The sequence below is a fragment of the Tamandua tetradactyla genome, chromosome 3 (genome assembly GCF_023851605.1).
Source record: "Tamandua tetradactyla isolate mTamTet1 chromosome 3, mTamTet1.pri, whole genome shotgun sequence".
NCBI classification, from domain to species: Eukaryota; Metazoa; Chordata; class Mammalia; order Pilosa; family Myrmecophagidae; genus Tamandua; species Tamandua tetradactyla.
The window spans coordinates 65,376,269-65,396,396 of NC_135329.1; the positions used below are offsets into that span (position 1 = coordinate 65,376,269).

Sequence of the window (20,128 nt, forward strand, 5' to 3'; positions counted from 1 at the left end):
TAAAAACACAGACAATAAATTTAAAAATAACTCGGTAATTACTTTTAGTTCTCCTTTAATTACACATAAAAGTTTTAAATTTTTATTTTAAAATAGAATCTTTATTTACAAAACATACTTGCACTTCTGCTCTAGTTCCTCTTTTGCTTGTATCTCATTGCTAAGGTGTTCTTCTAATGTGTATAGCTTTTTCTGAATCTATCAAAAAACAAGAAACTATAATTATAAATTTTGGTCATATTTAAAGATAAGAGAGGCTTAAAGAATACAATGATAAGCTTTTTTTGACTTTCAACTTACATACTCTCTATAATGGTATAGTATTTGTACCTCGGCAGAATTCTTCTGTGACAACTAGTTTCAAATTCATTATAAATAAAGGACACCATCTCTGATATCTTCCACTGCTCTTCCACAGAAAATTTTCTTAAAAATAATCTGTTAGTGCTCATAAAGTCTATATCTGAAACAAATATCTGAAATGTGCTTAAAAATATTTTACTGCTCTTAAAATAAGAATCTAAGTTCTTCTTTTACATCTTGCTGCACAGTGCCTGGTACAGTACTTTGAAGAGCTGTAATTAGTAACTCTTCTGGATAAGCAACAGCTAATTAAATTAAAAGTTATTTCCTCAATAATTTGGCCCAGCTATGCTGATCTATAAATAAACCAAAACTACCGTAAGTATAAAATTATCCATTTTTGAACATTATTACCTTTAAAAAGAATTTACATTTTGAGTTCTCATCAGGTATGAGGTACAGTATTAAACACCTTACAAATATCTCAATCATCTTAACAGTAACCATAAGAAGATAGGAACCATCTAAATTTTTAAAAAAAATTCAAAGAAGTGAGCAACTGGGTCAAGGCAGCATAACGGATAAGTGGCAGTACTAAAAATCAACACAGTTTATCAGACTTCAATACCAGTGTTTCTCCTATTGTTTCTAGTGATTATGCTATTCATGGTTTTTAAAAGAGCTGCTACATCTTAAACAAAACTGTTGTTTTTGTTTGTTTTCTTTTTCATAAAAAGACATACAGTCAAATTTAACTTCTTAGCTGTTACTGTATTAGCATATTGTGATCACACTAGTAGCAGAAGCCCTTGTTGCCAGTTTAATGATCTTGATAAATAAAAAGAAAATTGCATAATATATATTTTAAAACAACAGATCAATCAGAGTAATAATTAAAGGGATACTTGGTAGAAAAAAGGCTGGGAACTTTTCTCTCGGGTAGATGTTGTACTCCAAATGCTATGTGGAATATGACTATATAAGTACTGCAGGAGTGATGAGTTTTTTCTCAGATTTTCAACATATTTGAAAACATCAACATACCTCTTGACTTTCCTATTATAAACAAAACCAAAAACAAAGAAAACATCAAAATGCTTGTTATGCTTCACAACATTCCTAAAACATATAAATCATAGTAGGATTATCCAACCTACATCATTCATTTTCCTGAGTTTTAAAAAGAAAAACATTACCCTCATCATTTACATGTGTATGTAATTTAGTGTAGGAAGCAATTATAAACTATAAGATCACAAAATACTGTGATAAACAAATTATCCTTCATATTAGCTCATATTTAAGAATGAGTCTTAAATACAGTGTGAATCTCCCTCTAATTTCTGTATCCTTATTATAGCTTGATAGTTTTGCTTTTATATCACAAATATTATAAAATTTTCTAACTGATTTATAGCTGTTTATGAACCCAATTCTTTTGTTACTAAACTAAGCTTAAGACCAAGTACAATTCACCTTTTTACTATCCATTGTGACTTGCATGCACAGTATTTGTCAAACAAATGAATTGTTTCGACATATCTGCCAAATTGTACTGCAACAAGGAATGCCATGTATTGTTTCAAAAAAGCATCAAATGGCTTCTTTTTGGGAACATAGATATTACTAAAATATTTGAACATGTGAGTAAAATAACTAAAGCAGTAAAAATCCATACATACTTCATTTTTCCTTGACTGGTTTGAATCATTTTCTCTACAAGGTGGAAAGTCACCTAATAACCTGGAAGGAAAAGGGTTAAATGAATTCCTTTGTTTCATGTCATTTAATCAATTTTTCAGTCTTATTCAACCAAGTTATTCCCAGAATTAAATTATAAACCACAAAAATTTATTTCTTTTCACTTCAACTTCCCTCCTTTTCATCTCACTTTGAGTTTCTGTAATATTCTTTTCTATTTTTTGTTCCAATCTTCTAAAAAGAGACATTTCTCTTTCTTTTCAAGGATAACATCTCTGGATTCCCAGGCCTCAAGCCTATAAATATGCTTAGATTCCCCCCCGGGTCCTGATCTCCTCGTTTTGGTCTGCATTACTGATAGTTTTCCTCGAGTTATCCTGACTTATCTGGAATTTTCCCAGTTTTAGCAATGAAAGTTCCACATGCCAGGAAACCCTTCAGCCTTGGGCAAACTATAATGGCTGGTCACTCTAATAATTTCATATATGGATGCACCAAGAGTTGCTTAAATGTCTTTTATACTTAAATCAACTATTCAATAGCTTTCAGTGGTTCCTAACTGCCATCAAATATGGTCAAAAGTCCTTGAAGCACAGCAATCAACAGTTGCATTATTTTTCCCCTAAACTCCACTAAACTCTATCTCCAATGTGTTTCCTACTCAATTCATCTGACCAGTATTTATTGAATGATTTCTCCCAGGCCCTGTGCTATACTCAGGAATTACAGACAAGAAAATCACACAGTTTCATCAAGTCCTCCCAAAAGGTCATACATAATACAGTAACACACATCTTCTGCTTGAGTCCTACTGACTTTCACCATTTACATCCCCACAACTCTCCTCCAGTCTCCTCACATCTTGACCACTCAAAACCTTTCTTATCTTTAGATTCAGCTAAAATGCTGAATTTCTCCCTTACCTGACTTCTCCCTTCTTCTTCCCTCACCCAAAAGAGATGTTACTTTTACTTCTTCTGAGCCATCTCTGATTTGGGGGATACATTTGTTTTGGCAAACCACATTCTACCCCTTCATTAGTTCATTTATAGCCCTCATTAGATGACAAGCTCCTTCAAGGGCAGGTATCTGGTTTTAATTTATATACCTCATAGAATACAGAACAGTGCCTTGCAATCATTTGGTAACTGAATATAATATTCAGAAATAAAATAATAAAATGAAATTTTAAAAATGACTCTTCTAATAGTACTTTTGAAAAGATTCAAAATTTGAAACAAATTAATAATTTATCTCCTATAATCCAAAAACTGGAAATAAGACATATCTTTACAGCTAGATTCTGAAAACAATAAATACTTAACAAATCAATTACATACAAATTTTCTCGATAGTAAGTAAATCCAATAAAAGGCAGCTGATTTCCCACAAAAGCTTTCGGAATTGGAAAGGTTTCTACATCTCCTTTATCGTCTTCAATATCATCAAAATTGCTGCTGTCTATGTCACTGCTGAGTTCAGGTACTACAGGAGCTGCAGCTATTAAAGTAAAAGAAATGAATTATTTCATTCATAATCAAAATGTAAGATATAACCCACCCCTCTAATCCCCATGATTTAGCAACACTGTAAAAATAATAAGGGTTGGTATATTTCCAACTCTTTTGTTTTATTATGATATAAAATCTTCCTTTTTACTATACAACGAATAAAATTTTGTAAGATTTTACTATAAGGAAAGCACTTTGTTATCCTAGGTGTTAAAATTACAAGCAGCAATAACTTGCACACATGTTTTTTAGAGACTTCAATTTTCTACATTCTTTAAGTAGAAATATTTCATACCATTAAAAAGAATCAATATCAAATACACATAAAGAAAAAATGAATTCCTATGCTTAGCCTAATGTGTCCCAGAGTGTGAGTTCCATAAATAATTAACTGTTGATTTTTAAACCCATTCAAATTAGAGGATTATATTTCCCAATTCTGAAAATTATTGAGACCCACTTAACTTGACAACTTAGGAAATTCATAATGTTTATTTTCATAGTACTGGGGAATAGTGCTAAGAAATATATACTAGCTTGTAAAATTTTTACAAGTAAAGACGCTGAGGAAATATTTGACAAACTCCAGCATCCTTTCTTGATAAAAACACTTTAAAAGATGAGAATAGAAGGAAGTTTCCTCAGCAGATTTAAGGGCATATATGAAAAACACCACAGCTAACATCATACTCAATGGTGAAAGACTAAAAGCTTTCCCTCTAAGATTGGGAGCAAGACAAGGATGTCCACTGTTACCACTGTTATTCAACATTCTGCAAGAAGTTCCAGCCAGAGCAGTCAGGCAAGAGAAAGAAATAAAAGGTGTCCGAATTGGAAAGGAATTTGCAGATGACATGATCCTATCTTTAGAAAAGTCCTGGAAAATCTACAACTATACTACTAAAGCTAATAAATGCATTCAACTAAGTGGCAGAACACAAGATTATCACAGAAAAATCAGTAGTGTTGCACCACCTCCTCCCTAGCCGGGAGGGACGAAAGTCCAAAGGTAACACCTGGGCGGCCTGCGGAGGGAAGTGGAGGCCATGGAGCTGAGAGCCCTGCGCCAGGTACTCACACCCCTGGTGCCCCAGGTGCCCCTGCTTAGCCCGGCTGCCCTGGCTGCCCCTGCTGGCCCTGCTGCTGGTGCCCGCCCTACACACCTCAGCGCCCGCGCTGTGGCTGCAGCCACTGTCAGTGACGCTGTCCCCGGGCCTGCTGAACCTCACCCCCGAGTGCTTCTTCATCATTCCCAGCCCCGGGTCACAGCCGGCCCTGCCTGCTCCATCCTGCTCCATTTCGTTCCATTGAAATTATGAGTATATTTTTGGTTTCTACAAATGGCATCATGGCCCTGCTAACATTCATACTGGAACAGAGTTAAAGCAACTTCTTGTGACTGTTGTCCTTGATTTAGAGTGTGATGTTTTCCCCAGTATCTCTTCAGAAGAGTCCTATCATTTACTTGTGAATGGATCAGTGGCTGTGCTCAAGGCCAAGAGAGTTTAGGGAGTATTATGAGGCTGGGAGACTTTTAGCCAGTTAATTTATCAAGATTCATATGGGACTTTCACCATGAATGAATCCAACATTATTGATTCTCCAAGGTTTCCTCATAGAGAAATTTTAATTGATATAGTCGGACACTCTCTGCCAGTTAAGCCTATTAAAACTCTGGATGTCACGGCTTTTAATAAGCTTAATGTTCTCCACTGGCACACAGTTGATGATGAATCTTTCCATTTTCAGAGCATCACTTTTCCTGAGTTAAGCGATAAAGAAAGCTATCTTTTTTCTCATGTTTATACACCAAATGATATTCACATGGTGACTCAATACGCTCAATTCACATCATACCAGAGTTTGATATCTCTGGACAAAAGCAATCTTGGGGAAAAGGTCACAAAGATCTCCTTACTTCCTGTTATAATGGGCAAAAGAAGTTTGGGACTTTCAGACCTATAAATCCTGTTCCAGACACAACTTATGACTTTCTGTCTAAATTTTTCAGAGGAATTAGTAAGGTGTTTCCAGATCAGTTCATTCATTTGGGAGGTGATGAAGGAGAATTTGGATGTTGGGCATCAAATCCAGAAATCCAAAATTTCATGATGCAAAAAGGCTTTGGCACAGATTTTTAAAAACTACAATCCTTCCATATTCAAAAGCTTTTAGAAATTATTTCAACTACAAACAAGAGTCCCATTGTCTGGCAAGAGGGTTTTGATAATGGTGGGAAGCTTCACCCAGGCACAGTAACTGAAGTATTGAAAAACAAGAATTATCCTGGGGAACTACAGCATGTCACCCAAGCTGGTTTCCCTGTAATCCTTGCAGCTCCTTGGTACTTAGATTTGATTAGTTATGGACAAGATTGGAGAAAATATTATCAAGTGGAACCTCTTGATTTTCCTGATACCGAGGAACAGAAAAAAATCATCATTGGTAGAGAAGCTTGTCTTTGGGGAGAATATGTGGATGCATCTAACCTCACTCCAAGATTATAGCCTTGGGCAAGTGCTGTTGATGAAAGACTCTGGAGTCACAGAGACATCAAAGATATATATGATGTCAATGACAGACTAAGAAGGTACCACTGCAGAATGGTCAGATGCGGAATAGGTGCAGAACCTCTTTTTATTGGATACCGTGAGCATGACAACAAAATGCAAAAGTCAGTCTTAAAGAAGAAAAATGGGAGGCAGGAAAAGGCCACAGTACAGATTGTAGTAATCTGTACTACAATCAACTTGGTTTTGAAATCATGGTAAATTAAGATTTGTTAGTCTGTTCTTGGAATAGAACATATCTTTCTATTGAATGAAAAAAAAATCAGTAGTGTTTCTATACACTAGTAATGAGCAAGCCGAGGAGAAAATCAAGAAAAAAAAATCCATTTATAATAGCAACAAAAAATTCAAATATCTATTAATAGATTTAACCAAGGATGTAAAGGACCTGTACACAGAAAATTACAAAAACATTGGTTAAATAAATAAATGGAAAGATATTCCATGTTCAAATTGATGTTACAGATTTAACATAATCCCAGTCAAAATTCCAACAGCCTGCTTTGCATAACTGGAAAAGCCAATTATCAAATTTATTTGGAAGGGTGAGGGACCTCAAATAGCCAAAATCATCTTGAAAAGAAAGAACAAGCTTGGAGGACTCTAATTTCTAGACTTTAAAAAATATTACAAAGTCAGCAAAGTACTGGCATAAAGATACACACACTGACCAATGGAATAAAACTGAGAGTTCACAAATAGACCTTAACATCTATGGCCAACTGATATTTGACAAGGCTGCGAAGTCTACCCAACTGTGACAAAATAGTCTCTGCAACAAAAGGTGCTGGGACATCTGAATATCCATATCTAAAATAATGAATGATGATCCCTACCTTACAACTAATATGAAAATTAACTCAAAGACTTATATATAAGAATCAGGGCCATGAAATTCCTAGAAGAAAATAGAGAGAAGCATCTTCAAGATCCTGTGATAGGCAATGGCTTCTTAGACTTCACACCCAAAGTACAAGCAATGAAAGAAAAAATGGATAATGGGGAGTTCCTCAAAATTCAAAATTTTTGCATATCAAAGCACTTAATCACAAAAATGAAAAGACAACCTACTTGATGGGAGAAAATATTTGGAAACTGATAAGCATTTAATATCCAGAATACATAAAGAAATCCTACAACTCAACAATAAAAAAACAAACAATCCAATTTAAAAATGGGCAAAAGACATGAACAGATATTTCTCCAAAGAGGGTATACAAATGGATAAAAAAACACATAGAAAGATGTTCAACATCGCTGGCTATTAGGGAAATGCAAATCAAAGCCACAGTGAGATACTATTTCACACCCACTAGAATGGCTACCATTGGAAAAATAGAAAATAACAAGTGTTAGAGAGGATATGTATAAAGAGGAACACTCATTCATTGCTGGAGAGAATGTAAAATGGTGGGCCACTGTGGGAGACAGTTTGATAGTTCCTAAGAAATATAAATATAGAATGGCCATACGATCTGGCAGTTCCACTACTAGGTTTATAACTAGAAGAATCAAAAGCAAGGACTTGAATAGATATTTGCACAGCAATGTTCAGAGAAGCATTACTCACAATTGCCAGAAGGTGGAAAATTCTGATGAATGGATAAACAAAACACGGTATACACATACAATAGAATATTACTTAGCTGTAAAAAGGAATGAAGTCCTAATACATGTGACAACATGTATGAACCTTGAAGATATTATACTTAGTGAAATATGCCAGGCACAAAAATATTAATACTGTATGACCTCACTGATATGAAATAATTAGAAAAACGAAATTCACAGAATTAGAATCTAAAATATAAGTTACCAGGGGCTGGGCGGGGGATAGACAATGGGGAGTGAATGCTTAATTTACAGAATTTCTATTTAGATTGATTGTAACGTTTTAGAAATGGATGGTGATGATGGGAGCACAACAGTGCAAGTGTAAAAACCCTTGGTCTTAGTCTGAGATAACTGACAACAGGCAGTGATATCATTCCAGTATCTAATTTCTACGTAAAGGGCACAAAGTATTTTTCTTAGTTTCAGTCCATTTTTGTAATGGAAGAGATTCAATTCATTATATTTAGGCCTTAATTCTATTTTTTACGTTTTAAAATCACCTGGCACTTAGCCACATATTTCTTTCCTGCTCCCATTTATAATTATCAATGAACTGCTATAATTATCCAGAAATATGGCTGTCTTATTATTTTGAGTTGAAGATAAGTGTACGGAATGAACATAAATAAAAAAAAATAGAGTATTGTAATAATAATAAAAAAAAAGACCACAAAGTAAACATAGGAACACAGAAAAGATAGGCCCTTTGATCTGGAAGACATGCTAGGGAACTTTAAATCAAACTTATTTTACAGACAAGGACACAGAATGATAAGTTGTATATTTCAGGTCGTTTATTAAATTTACTCCAAATCTTTAGAATGAGGCACCAGGGCCATTCTATATCATATCTTATTTATTATGTATTCTTAATACATAATAAATTAAGATTTGTTAAGAGCTTAGAACAAAATTAGTGTATAACAATATACAAATATACATTCTATACACTTTTTATTTTAAAAAAACGTGATCCTACAAAATTAGCAGATTTAGGAAACAGCTGACTCAACTTGCCTTATCCCTAATCAATTTATATAAAGAACATTATCATTTATATTGCTTTGATATGGTTTGTTAAATGATAAAATAAAACAAATTATTGTGTAGTCAATGATATATGTACAGTGTTGGCAAGTTTGTTTCTGGCATTTTTCTTTGATGTGACAGTTAAATTAGATTCAATGAAAAAATTATTTTTGTTTTTAAGAAAATTATAAGTTAAAACTTCTTAAGCAGTAAAGTTTGTATACAGGATTTTATTGCCTGCTAATTTTGTAGGATCACATTTTTTAAAATAAAAAGTATAGAATGTATATTTTTATACACTAATTTTGTTTTAAGCTCTTAACAAATGTCTTTTCCATGCTCAATAAACACTGTAATGAGTCTTACAGACATTTGCTTATGTCAAGTATTAATTAATCATTGTGATTTTGAAATGTTAATTATAATAATTAGAATGAGCATCAACAAAATAATGTTAGGGTTTAGATTAAGAATACATAATAAATAAGATATGATATAGAAATGAAGCAAAGATCTTACAGAAAAAAATATGATGGGATAGAATATTTAAATATTTTGACTTACTCTCTCTTATGTTATCCCAATTCCACTGATCATTCTTAAAGAAAGGATGCTGTTTGATTTCTTCTACGCCATTTCTCCCAAGTCGTACCTCCCTAAACAGTGCAGTTAAAAAGCTTATTATGAAAAATAAGATTATGAAAATAAACAGCAAATAGTAACTCTTTTCTCAGCAGTTAAATCAATATAAAAATCACAAATGAGTTTGAAATAATTTTTTTTTTTTTGCATGGGCAGGCACCAAGACTTGAACGTGGGTCTCTGGCATGGCAAGTGAGAACTCTGCCTGCTGAGCCACAGAGACCCACCCGAAATAGTTTTATAAAAAGCTTCAGCTAAAATATTTCTCATAAATAAGCAATCCCAATTTTGTAGAGTAAGTGATTTCTCTAGATATATTTAAAAGATTGATGTATTAAGTGCCACCTGGAGTGTGAGATATATTTCCATCTGTAGTTTGTATTGAAAGTAAGTACCCATGAGATTTTCAAATAAAAATGTACCACCCCACTAAAACTACTTGGCCAACTAGGTCATAAACAGATGAAGGTCTAACTTTTGGCACAAAAGAGCTATTCAACACCACTCTACAATGGAAAGAAATGTTTTAAAATCTCTCCCCTTCCTAAAAGGGATTCCTAAAAAGAATCCAAGTTATATTTGAAGGTACACATATTTACTTTTATAGGTTATATCTATGCATATGTATTAAAATGATTATTCAGAATACAAGAAAAATATTACTAAGAATTTCATTCTTTGAACCTTTGTGTCTTCAATGAAGATTGTATGGAAACAGAGAGCATTTGTTTTATATATTTCCCTGCAGCCATGTTGAACATAAACAGGAAAATCTTTAATGTTAGAGGGAGTATTCCTAGAAACATATATGGCATTAAATTTTCAAAACATTTGTTCTCTATCTACAATAATTCCTTAGGACTAACGCCCCTCCCTTGCCAAAAAAAAAAAAAAAGGGCTAAAGCAAATCTCTCAGGACTACTTTCATTAAAAGATGCAACACACCATTTTATAATTTACCATTCAGCATATATCAGACTTACTGCATTAATATTCCACATTGTTGCAAAATCAAATATTATTCAGGTTTGTTTTGAGTTTATTAGCATGGTTGTTCACTAATCATATAATTAAATTCTAAAGCGGAAAGATTAAATAACTTTTTATTGCTTCTGATGGAAAAAGAAAAACCATTTTTAATTTGATGAGAGTGAGGACAGCAAGCATTAATGGAAATATATGCTACTGTAACCTCCCTAGGGATCAGTTTTGCAACAACCATCCATTTTAAGACATGCATCCCAAAATTTCACCTTTAACATTTTACCCTTAAAAAAGTATGCAAAGATGAATGTATAGGATATTTAGTGAAATACTGTTTATAATGACAACAGTCTGACAAACAATTAGGTTTGCTGAGGAATTATAGCATTTTAGAGCTAGAAATGGCCTTAGTTGTTATTTAGCCTGAGTCCATCATTTTATGCATGGGTAAAATTAGTTCCCATCAATTGAAATAATCTTCCCAAGATCACAAAGCTAGAGAGTAAAAATTTGGACTGGGACAGAAGCACATTCTGTATTTGTCCATGATAGGATAACTCCTACCATAAATATAAAATGAGAAACCAGAAAAGAATTTAATATAGAGGCCAAGGAAGAAAACTGAATAGTTTTCTAGCTTCCCTTATTGAGGTAAAAATTTCACAACTTAGCTCTATATTCTTTTAAAAAAATATATAGAATTTCCAGGGTAGACTTGCTCATATTCAAATGCAAATAAAAGAACTGGGAAGGCGGCACACCGAAATCAAACACAAAATTTTGTTTGTTTTTTGGGTGCATGGACAAGGAATCAAACCCAGTTTTCCACAAATAGTTTTTAAGATTATAACTTGTTGAATATTTATCTGCACAAAATGCTAACCCCACAAAGGTTGAACAACAAGAGTAATACGAATTAACCACCTTAAAGGACAGAAAGTGAACAATATAAAATTTTCTTTCAGACACATTATTTGATCAAGTTCTACTTTTCTTTTTTAGGCATAAATGTTAAGATTAAAGTTAGATTACAATCAGGCTGCAAAAACAAAATGATAACGGTAACCAAAGATCAGGTTTAGCTGTGGAAAAAAAGAAGGCTAACCCAGAATTAAATGTAATTTGGATGATGAGAAAAAGAAAGAAATTGATTTCATATGTAAATAAGTACTGGGTATGCTTTCATTTCTTTCTACAAATTTAAAAGTAAAAGTGCTTCTCTACAAAGAAATTTAACATATATTACCTATCAGTTAAGAAGGCGCAGATGAGATTCTTTGCATGTTTAGAAATCTCAGCATCTTCAGGAAAACATAGTGAGTTTTTATGATCCATAATTTTGCTATATGTTCCTACAAGTGAGTCTGCATAAAATGGAGTATCCCCTAAAATGAAAAGAAAGAAGATACTGAGTATAATAGAGATTGCAAATCAAATACTTTTCATCTACTATTTAAGTACATTAGGTTTAAATTTGTCATGCAGATGAAGGAACAAATGCTCTATAGTCCAGGAGTTCCAGTCACAATGAACAAACACAAAAATAAAAATTTTAACTTAGAAATTATCCATCAACCCTTAAGAATCATACCACCAATGAAAACGAAATCAATATTAATTATAGAATATGTTTAAATAAGAAAGGAAAAAAATTATTGAATAGATGGAAAGAAAAAATTTTAAGTGGGGTCAGGTCAGTGTAACGACTGAGCTGTATCAGCCTACTGATATTCTCTAGGGCTGCACTGTACAAAACAACAGCAATTAGCCAAATGTGACAATTAAAAGTTAAATTAATCAAAATTAAATAAAATGAAAAATGTAGTTCTTTAGTCATATTATCCAGTTTCAAGTGCTTAATGTAGGCAATAGCTATCCTTCTTTGGGCAGCACAGATATACACAATTTGTATCATCACACATTGGGCAGGGCTGTTCAAGAAGTTAGCCCAGCCCGACCAGCCCTTGGCCTTGCAACCTGTTGTGTCTGCAGTCCCACACTTGGTTCATCCTCCAGAACAATTACTAAATAACCAGAAACAGTACAGAACAGCTCCCGGAGCCACTCAGTGACCGGACACACAGCGTACCTCAGTCTGGACCAGCTGGACAGACTGCGAGCCTCCCCAGAACCGTGAGTTTCCCAAGCTGCAGAGGTTGGTGGCCCTCCCCCACAGGCTGCTTTCCAGAGAGGAAAGCAAAGAGACTTTACCAACAGCAGCGGCTGAAACCAACTAAGCGCCAATTGTGGAATTAATTAACAAATTCTGACTACTAAGAATAGGCCCTGAGTTCAGGTGAACCTGGTCAAAGCAGAGGTCACTCAGGCTAACGGAAAAAGAGGAAAGGGGAGGAAACACAGGTTTTTGTGGCTGTGGCTGTGGCTTGGCTGCCTCCAGATTGAGTGGCGGGACTTCTTGGACTGCAACTGCAGGGCTGCTTTCAGGGCTTTTTCCCCCACCTATGCCTTCCCCAGGGAAGGGGTGAAGCCCAACTCAGGTGGAATCCCTCCCTCAAGGAATTCAGACCCCAGGCCTTGGGAATTTGAAGCCATTAAAACCAGCCTACAACCTCTTCTCTGTCTCCACCACGCCCCCAGCAGGGAGAGTCTGCCAAAGTTAAAGGTGCCACATCATCTTACGCTGGTAGGACCTGCAGGCAGACAAGCACCACATACTGGGCAGGATGAGAAAAACAGTCCAGAGATTTCACAGGAAAGTCTTTCAACCTGCTGGGTTTCACCTTCAGGAAAAACTGACGCAGGTGACTCCTTACCCTGACAGGAGGCCAGCTTAGTCCGGGAAAACCCGGCTGGAGTCTATAATACCTACACAGACCATCCTATGTGTGTGTGTGTGGGGGGGGTGGGCACCATACAAGCAGGGCAAGAAACAAGAAAACAAGAACTGAAAAATTATCCTCTGTTAAACAAAACCTAAGCTACAGGTCCATAAAAAGCTGAACTGAATGTCAAAGAACAGATAGAAAACAAATTCATCCAGCAAGAAAACCCTAGGTAAGAGAAGTGAAAGCAATCTCCAGAATAAACTAATTAAGGTAATTAAATGTCTAGATGCCAGCAAAAAATAACAAATCACACCAGGAAAACTAAAGATATGGCCCAGTCAAAGGAACAAACCAATAGTTCAAATGAGATACAAAAGCTGAAACGAGTAATTCAGAATATACAAACAGACATGGAAAACCTCATCAAAAACCAAATCAGTGAATTGAGGGATGATATAAAGAAGGCAAGGAATGAACGAAAAGAAGAAATGGAAAGTCTGAAAAAACAAATCACAGAACTTATGTGAATGAAAGGCAAGGTAGAAGAGATGAAAAAAACAATAGAAACCTACAATGGTAGATTTTCAAGAGACAGAGGATAGGATTAGTGAACAGCAGGACGAAACATCTGAAATCAAATCAGAAACAGAAACTATAGGGAAAAAAATGGAAAAATATGAGCAGGGACTCAGGGAATTGAATGATAACATGAAGGGCACAAATATACGGGCTGTGGGTGTCCCGGAAGGAGAAGAGAAGGGAAAAGGAGGAGAAAAACTAATAGAAGAAATTATCACTGAAAATTTCCCATCCTTATGAAAGACCTAAAATTACAGATCCAAGAAGTGCAGCGTACCCCAAAGAGAATACATCAAAATAGACGTTCTCCAAGACACTTACTAATCAGAATGTCAGAGATCAAAGAGAAAGAGAGGATCTTGAATGCAGCAAGATGAAAGCAATCCATCACATACAAGGGAAACGCAATAAGACTATGTGTAGGTTTCTCAGCAGAAACCATGGAGGCGAGAAGACACTGGAATGATATATTTAAATTACTAAAAGAGAAAAACTGCCAACCAAGAAATCTATATCCAGCAAAATTGTCCTTCAAAAATGAGGGAGATTCCCGGAGAAGATGGCGGCTTAGTAAGACGCACGGGTCTTAGTTCCTTCTCCAGAACACATACTAGAGAAGTAGAAACAGTACAGAACAGCTCCCGGAGCCACGACAGAGAACAGAAACACAGCGTACCCCATTCTGGAAGGGCTGAACCGGCTAAGAGAATCCGCTGCGGTGAGGTCCCCAAGAGGTGCGTGCTTCCCCAGGCCATGGCGGCTGGTGGCCAGAGCCCCTCCCTCCCTTCTTCCCGGGCCGGCTGGGAGGTTTGGATCGGCGGTCCCTCAAGTCGCGGTGGCCGGAGCTGCCCTCCCACACGCGGCTTCCCGGGCCGGCTAGGAGATTTGGATCGGCACTCGCCCAAGTCACGGTGGCTGGCGCCCCCCACCTCGTGTGGCTTCCAAGGCCGGCTGGGAGATTTGGATCGGCACTCCCCCAAGCCGCAGCACCTGGTGACCCCCACGCGCGGCTCCCCGGGCTGGCTCGGAGCTTTGGATTGGCTCTCCCCCAGGCCGCAGCGGCCGGCGCCCCCAACCATGTGCGGCTTCCCGGGCCGGCTGGGAGATTTGGATCGGCACTCCCACAAGCTGTGTCGGCTGGCGACACTCCCCCACAGCGTGAGTCTTCCAAAGTTAAAGGAGCCACAGCATCTTTTACTGGTGGGACCCGCAGACAGACGAGCACCACATACTGGGCAGGATAAGAAAAACAGAGCCCAGAGACTTGATAGGAAAGCCTTTCAACCTGCTGGGTCCCACACCCAGGGAAATCTGATTCAATGCCCAGAAGCCAGCAAAAAATAACGGATCACACCAGGAAAATTGAAGATATGGCCGTCAAAGGAACAAACCAATAGCTCAAATGAGATACAGGAGCTGACACAACTAATTCTGAATATACAAACGGAAATGGAAAACCTCTTCAAAACCCAAATCAATAAATTGAAGGAGGACATGAAGAAGGCATGGGCTGAACAAAAAGAAGAAATGGAAAGTCTGAAAAAACAAATCACAGAACTTATGTGAATGAAAGGCAAGGCAGAAGAGATGGAAAAAACAAGGGAAATCTACAACGGTAGATTTAAAGAGACAGAGGCTAGAATTAGTGAACTGGAGGTTGGAACATCTGAATTTCAAAAAGAAACAGAAACTATAGGGAAAACAATGGAAAAATTTGAGCAGGGGATCAGGGAATTGAATGATAATATGAAGCGCACAAATATACGTGTTGTGGGTGTCCCAGAAGGAGAAGAGAAGGGAAAAGGAGAAAAACTAATGGAATGGAAGAAATTATCACTGAAAATTTCCCAACTCTTATGAAAGACCTAAAATTACAGATCCAAGAAGTGCAGCGCACCCCAAAGAGAATAGACCCAAATAGGCGTTCTCCAAGACACTTACTAGTTAGAATGTCAGAGGTCAAAGAGAAAGAGAGGATCTTGAAAGCAGCAAGAGAAAAACAATCGATCACATACAAGGGAAACCCAATAAGACTATGTGTAGATTTCTCAGCAGAAACCATGGAAGCTAGAAGACAGTGGGATGATATATTTAAATTACTAAAAGAGAAAAACTGCCAATCAAGACTCCTATATCCAGCAAAACTGTCCTTCAAAAATGAGGAAGAAATTAAAACATTCTCAGACAAAAAGTCACTGAGAGAATTTGTGACCAAGAGACCAGCTCTGCAAGAAATACTAAAGGGAGCACTAGAGTCAGATACGAAAAGACAGAAGAGAGAGGTATGGAAAAGAGTGTAGAAAGAAGGAAAATCAGATATGATATATATAATACAAAAGGCAAAATGGTAGAGGAAAATATTACACAAACGGTAATAACACTAAATGTTAATGGACTGAATTCCCCAATCAAACGATATAGACTGGCAGAATGGATTAAAAAACAGGATCTTTCTATATGCTGTCTACAGGAAACATATCTTAGACCCAAAGATAAAAATAGGTTGAGATCGAAAGGTTGGGAAAAGATATTTCATGCAAATAACAACCAGAAAAGAGCAGGAGTAGCTATACTAATATCCAACAAATTAGACTTCAAATGAAAACAGTTAAAAGAGACAAAGAAGGATACTATCTACTAATAAAAGGAACAATTAAACAAGAAGACATAACAATCATAAATATTTATGCACCGAATCAGAATGCCCCAAAATACGTGAGGAATACACTGCAAATACTGAAAAGGGAAATAGACACATCTACCATAATAGTTGGAGACTTCAATTCGCCACTCTCATTAATGGACAGAACATCTAGACAGAGGATCAGTAAAGAAATAGAGAATTTGAATATTACAATAAATGAGCTAGACTTAACAGACATTTATAGGACATTACACCCCACAACAGCAGGATACACCTTTTTCTCAAGCGCTCATGGATCATTCTTAAAGATAGACCATATGCTGGGTCACAAAGAAAGTCTTAACAAATTTAAAAAGATTGAAATCATACACAACACTTTCTCGGATCATAAAGGAATGAAGTTGGAAATCAACAATAGGCGGAGTGCCAGAGAATTCACAAATACATGGAGGCTCAAAAACACACTCTTAAACAACGAGTGGGTCAAGGAAGAAATTGCAAGAGAAATTAGTAAATATCTCGAGGCAAATGAAAACGAAAACACAACATATCAAAACGTATGGGACGCAGCAAAGGCAGTGCTAAGAGGGAAATTTATTGCCCTAAATGCCTATATCAGAAAAGAAGAAAAGGCAAAAATGCAGGAATTAACTGTCCACTTGGAAGAACTGGAGAAAGAACAGCAAACTAATCCCAAAGCAAGCAAAAGGAAAGAAATAACAAAGATTAAAGCAGAAATAAATGAAATCGAGAACATGAAAACAATAGAGAAAATCAATAAGACCAGAAGTTGGTTCTATGGGAAAATCAATAAAATTGATGGGCCCTTAGCAAGACTGACAAAAAGAAAAAGAGAGAGGACGCAAATAAATAAGATCAGAAATGGAAGAGGAGATATAACCACTGACCTCACAGAAATAAAGGAGGTAATAACAGGATACTATGAACAACTTTACGCTAATAAATACTACAATTTAGAGGAAATGGACGGGTTCCTGGAAAGGCATGAACAACCAACTTTGACTCAAGAAGAAATAGATGACCTCAACAAACCAATCACAAGTAAAGAAATTGAATCAGTCATTAAAAAGCTTTCCAAAAAGAAACGTCCAGGACCAGACGGCTTCACATGTGAATTCTACCAAACATTCCAGAAAGAATTAGTACCAACTCTGCTCAAACTCTTCAAAAAAATCGAAGTGGAGGGAAAGCTAACTAATTCATTATATGAAGCCAACATCACCCTCATACCAAAATCAGGCAAAGATATTACAAAAAAAGAAAACTACAGACCAATCTCTCTAATGAATATAGATGCAAAAATCCTCAATAAAATTCTAGCAAATCGAATCCAACAACACATTAAAAGAATTATACATCATGAACAAGTAGGATTCATCCCAGGTATGCAAGGATGGTTCAACATAAGAAAATCAATTAATGTAATACACCATATCAACAAATCAAAGCAGAAAAATCACATGATCATCTCAATTGATGCAGAGAAGGCATTTGACAAGATTCAACATCCTTTCCTGTTGAAAACACTTCAAAAGATAGGAATACAAGGGAACTTCCTTAAAATGATAGAGGGAATATATGAAAAACCCACAGCTAATATCATCCTCAATGGGGAAAAATTGAAAACTTTCCCCCTAAGATCAGGAACAAGACAAGGATGTCCACTATCACCACTATTATTCAACATCGTGTTGGAGGTTCTAGCCAGAGCAATTAGACAAGAAAAAGAAATACAAGGCATCAAAATTGGAAAGGAAGAAGTAAAACTATCACTGTTTGCAGACGATATGATACTATACATCGAAAACCCGGAAAAATCCACAACAAAACTACTAGAGCTAATAAATGAGTACAGCAAAGTAGCAGGTTACAAGATCAACATTCAAACATCTGTAGCATTTCTATACGCTAGCAATGAACAAGCTGAGGGGGAAATCAAGAAACGAATTCCATTTACAATTGCAATTAAAAGAATAAAATACCTAGGAATAAATTTAACTAAAGAGACAAAAAAACCTATACAAAGAAAACTACAAAAAAAACTGTTAAAAGAAATCACAAAAGACCTAAACAGATGGAAGGGCATACCGTGTTCATGGATTGGAAGACTAAATATAGTTAAGATGTCAATCCTACCTAAACTGATTTACAGATTCAATGCAATACCAATCAAAATCCCAACAATTTATTTTTCAGAAATAGAAAAACCAATAAGCAAATCTATCTGGAAGGGCAGGGTGCCCTGAATTGCTAAAAGTATCTCTAGGAAAAAAAACGAAGCTGGAGGTGTCACGCTGCCGGACTTTAAGGCATATTATGAAGCCACAGTGGTCAAAACAGCATGGTATTGGCATAAAGATAGATATATCGACGAATGGAATCGAATAGAGTGCTCAGATACAGACCCTCTCATCTATGGACATTTGATCTTTGATAAGGCAGTCAAGCCAACTCACCTGGGACAGAACAGTCTCTTCAATAAATGGTGCCTAGAGAACTGGATATCCATATGCAAAAGAATGAAAGAAGACCCATGTCTCATACCCTATACAAAAGTTAACTCAAAATGGATCAAAGATCTAAACATTAGGTCTAAGACCATAAAACAGTTAGAGGAAAATGTAGGGAGATATCTTATGAAACTACAATTGGAGGCGATTTTATGGACTTTAAACCTAAAGCAAGAGCACTGAAGAAATAAATAAATAAATGGGAGCTCCTCAAAATTAAACACTTTTGTGCATCAAAGAACTTCATCAAGAAAGTAGAAAGACAGCCTACACAATGGGAGACAATATTTGGAAACGACATATCGGATAAAGGTCTAGTATCCAGAATTTATAAAGAGATTGTTCAACTCAACAACAAAAAGACAGCCAACCCAATTACAAAATGGGAAAAAGACTTGAACAGACACCTCTCAGAAGAGGAAATACAAATGGCCAAAAGGCACATGAAGAGATGCTCAATGTCCCTGGCCATTAGAGAAATGCAAATCAAAACCACAATGAGATATCATCTCACACCGACCAGAATGGCCATTATCAACAAAACAGAAAATGACAAGTGCTGGAGAGGATGCAGAGAAAGAGGCACACTTATCCACTGTTGGTGGGAATGTCAAATGGTGCAACCACTGTGGAAGGCAGTTTGGCGGTTCCTCAAAAAGCTGAATATAGAATTGCCATACGACCCAGGAATACCATTCCTAGGTATCTACTCAGAGGACTTAAGGGCAAAGACACAAACGGACATTTGCACACCAATGTTTATAGCAGCATTATTTACAATTGAAAAGAGATGGAAACAGCCAAAATGTCCATCAACAGACGAGTGGCTAAACAAACTGTGGTATATACATACAATGGAATATTATGCAGCTTTAAGACAGAATAAACTTATGAAGCATGTAATAACATGGATGGACCTAGAGAACATTATGCTGAGTGAGTCTAGCCAAAAACTAAAGGATAAATACTGTATGGTCCCACTGATGTGAACCGACATTCGAGAATAAACTTGGAATATGTCATTGGTAACAGAGACCAGCAGGAATTAGAAACAGGGTAAGATAATGTGTAATTGGAGCTGAAGGGATACAGACTGTGCAACAGGACTAGATACAAAAACTCAAAAATGGACAGCACAATAATACCTAATTGTAAAGTAATCATGTTAAAACACTGAATGAAGCTGCATCTGAGCTATAGGTTTTTTTTTTTTGTTTGTCTGTTTGTTTGTGTC

The 20,128-nt window shown here is 36.1% G+C and overlaps 1 protein-coding gene and 1 pseudogene across 1 annotated transcript in view; one reads left to right on the plus strand and one right to left on the minus strand.

The window, feature by feature from the left end:
• The window catches only part of ROCK2 (Rho associated coiled-coil containing protein kinase 2), a 206,317-nt gene that overhangs the window by 36,570 nt on the left and 149,619 nt on the right, over positions 1-20,128 (minus strand). The window contains exons 7-12 of the mRNA XM_077153221.1: positions 11,601-11,739; positions 9,293-9,384; positions 3,345-3,504; positions 1,986-2,046; positions 1,348-1,359; positions 119-198 (exon numbers count right to left, since the gene is read on the minus strand). Coding sequence (XP_077009336.1) covers positions 119-198; positions 1,348-1,359; positions 1,986-2,046; positions 3,345-3,504; positions 9,293-9,384; positions 11,601-11,739 — 544 coding nt within the window. The remainder of the gene's footprint in view (positions 1-118; positions 199-1,347; positions 1,360-1,985; positions 2,047-3,344; positions 3,505-9,292; positions 9,385-11,600; positions 11,740-20,128) is intronic.
• LOC143676734 (beta-hexosaminidase subunit beta pseudogene) lies at positions 3,872-7,901 on the plus strand (annotated as a pseudogene).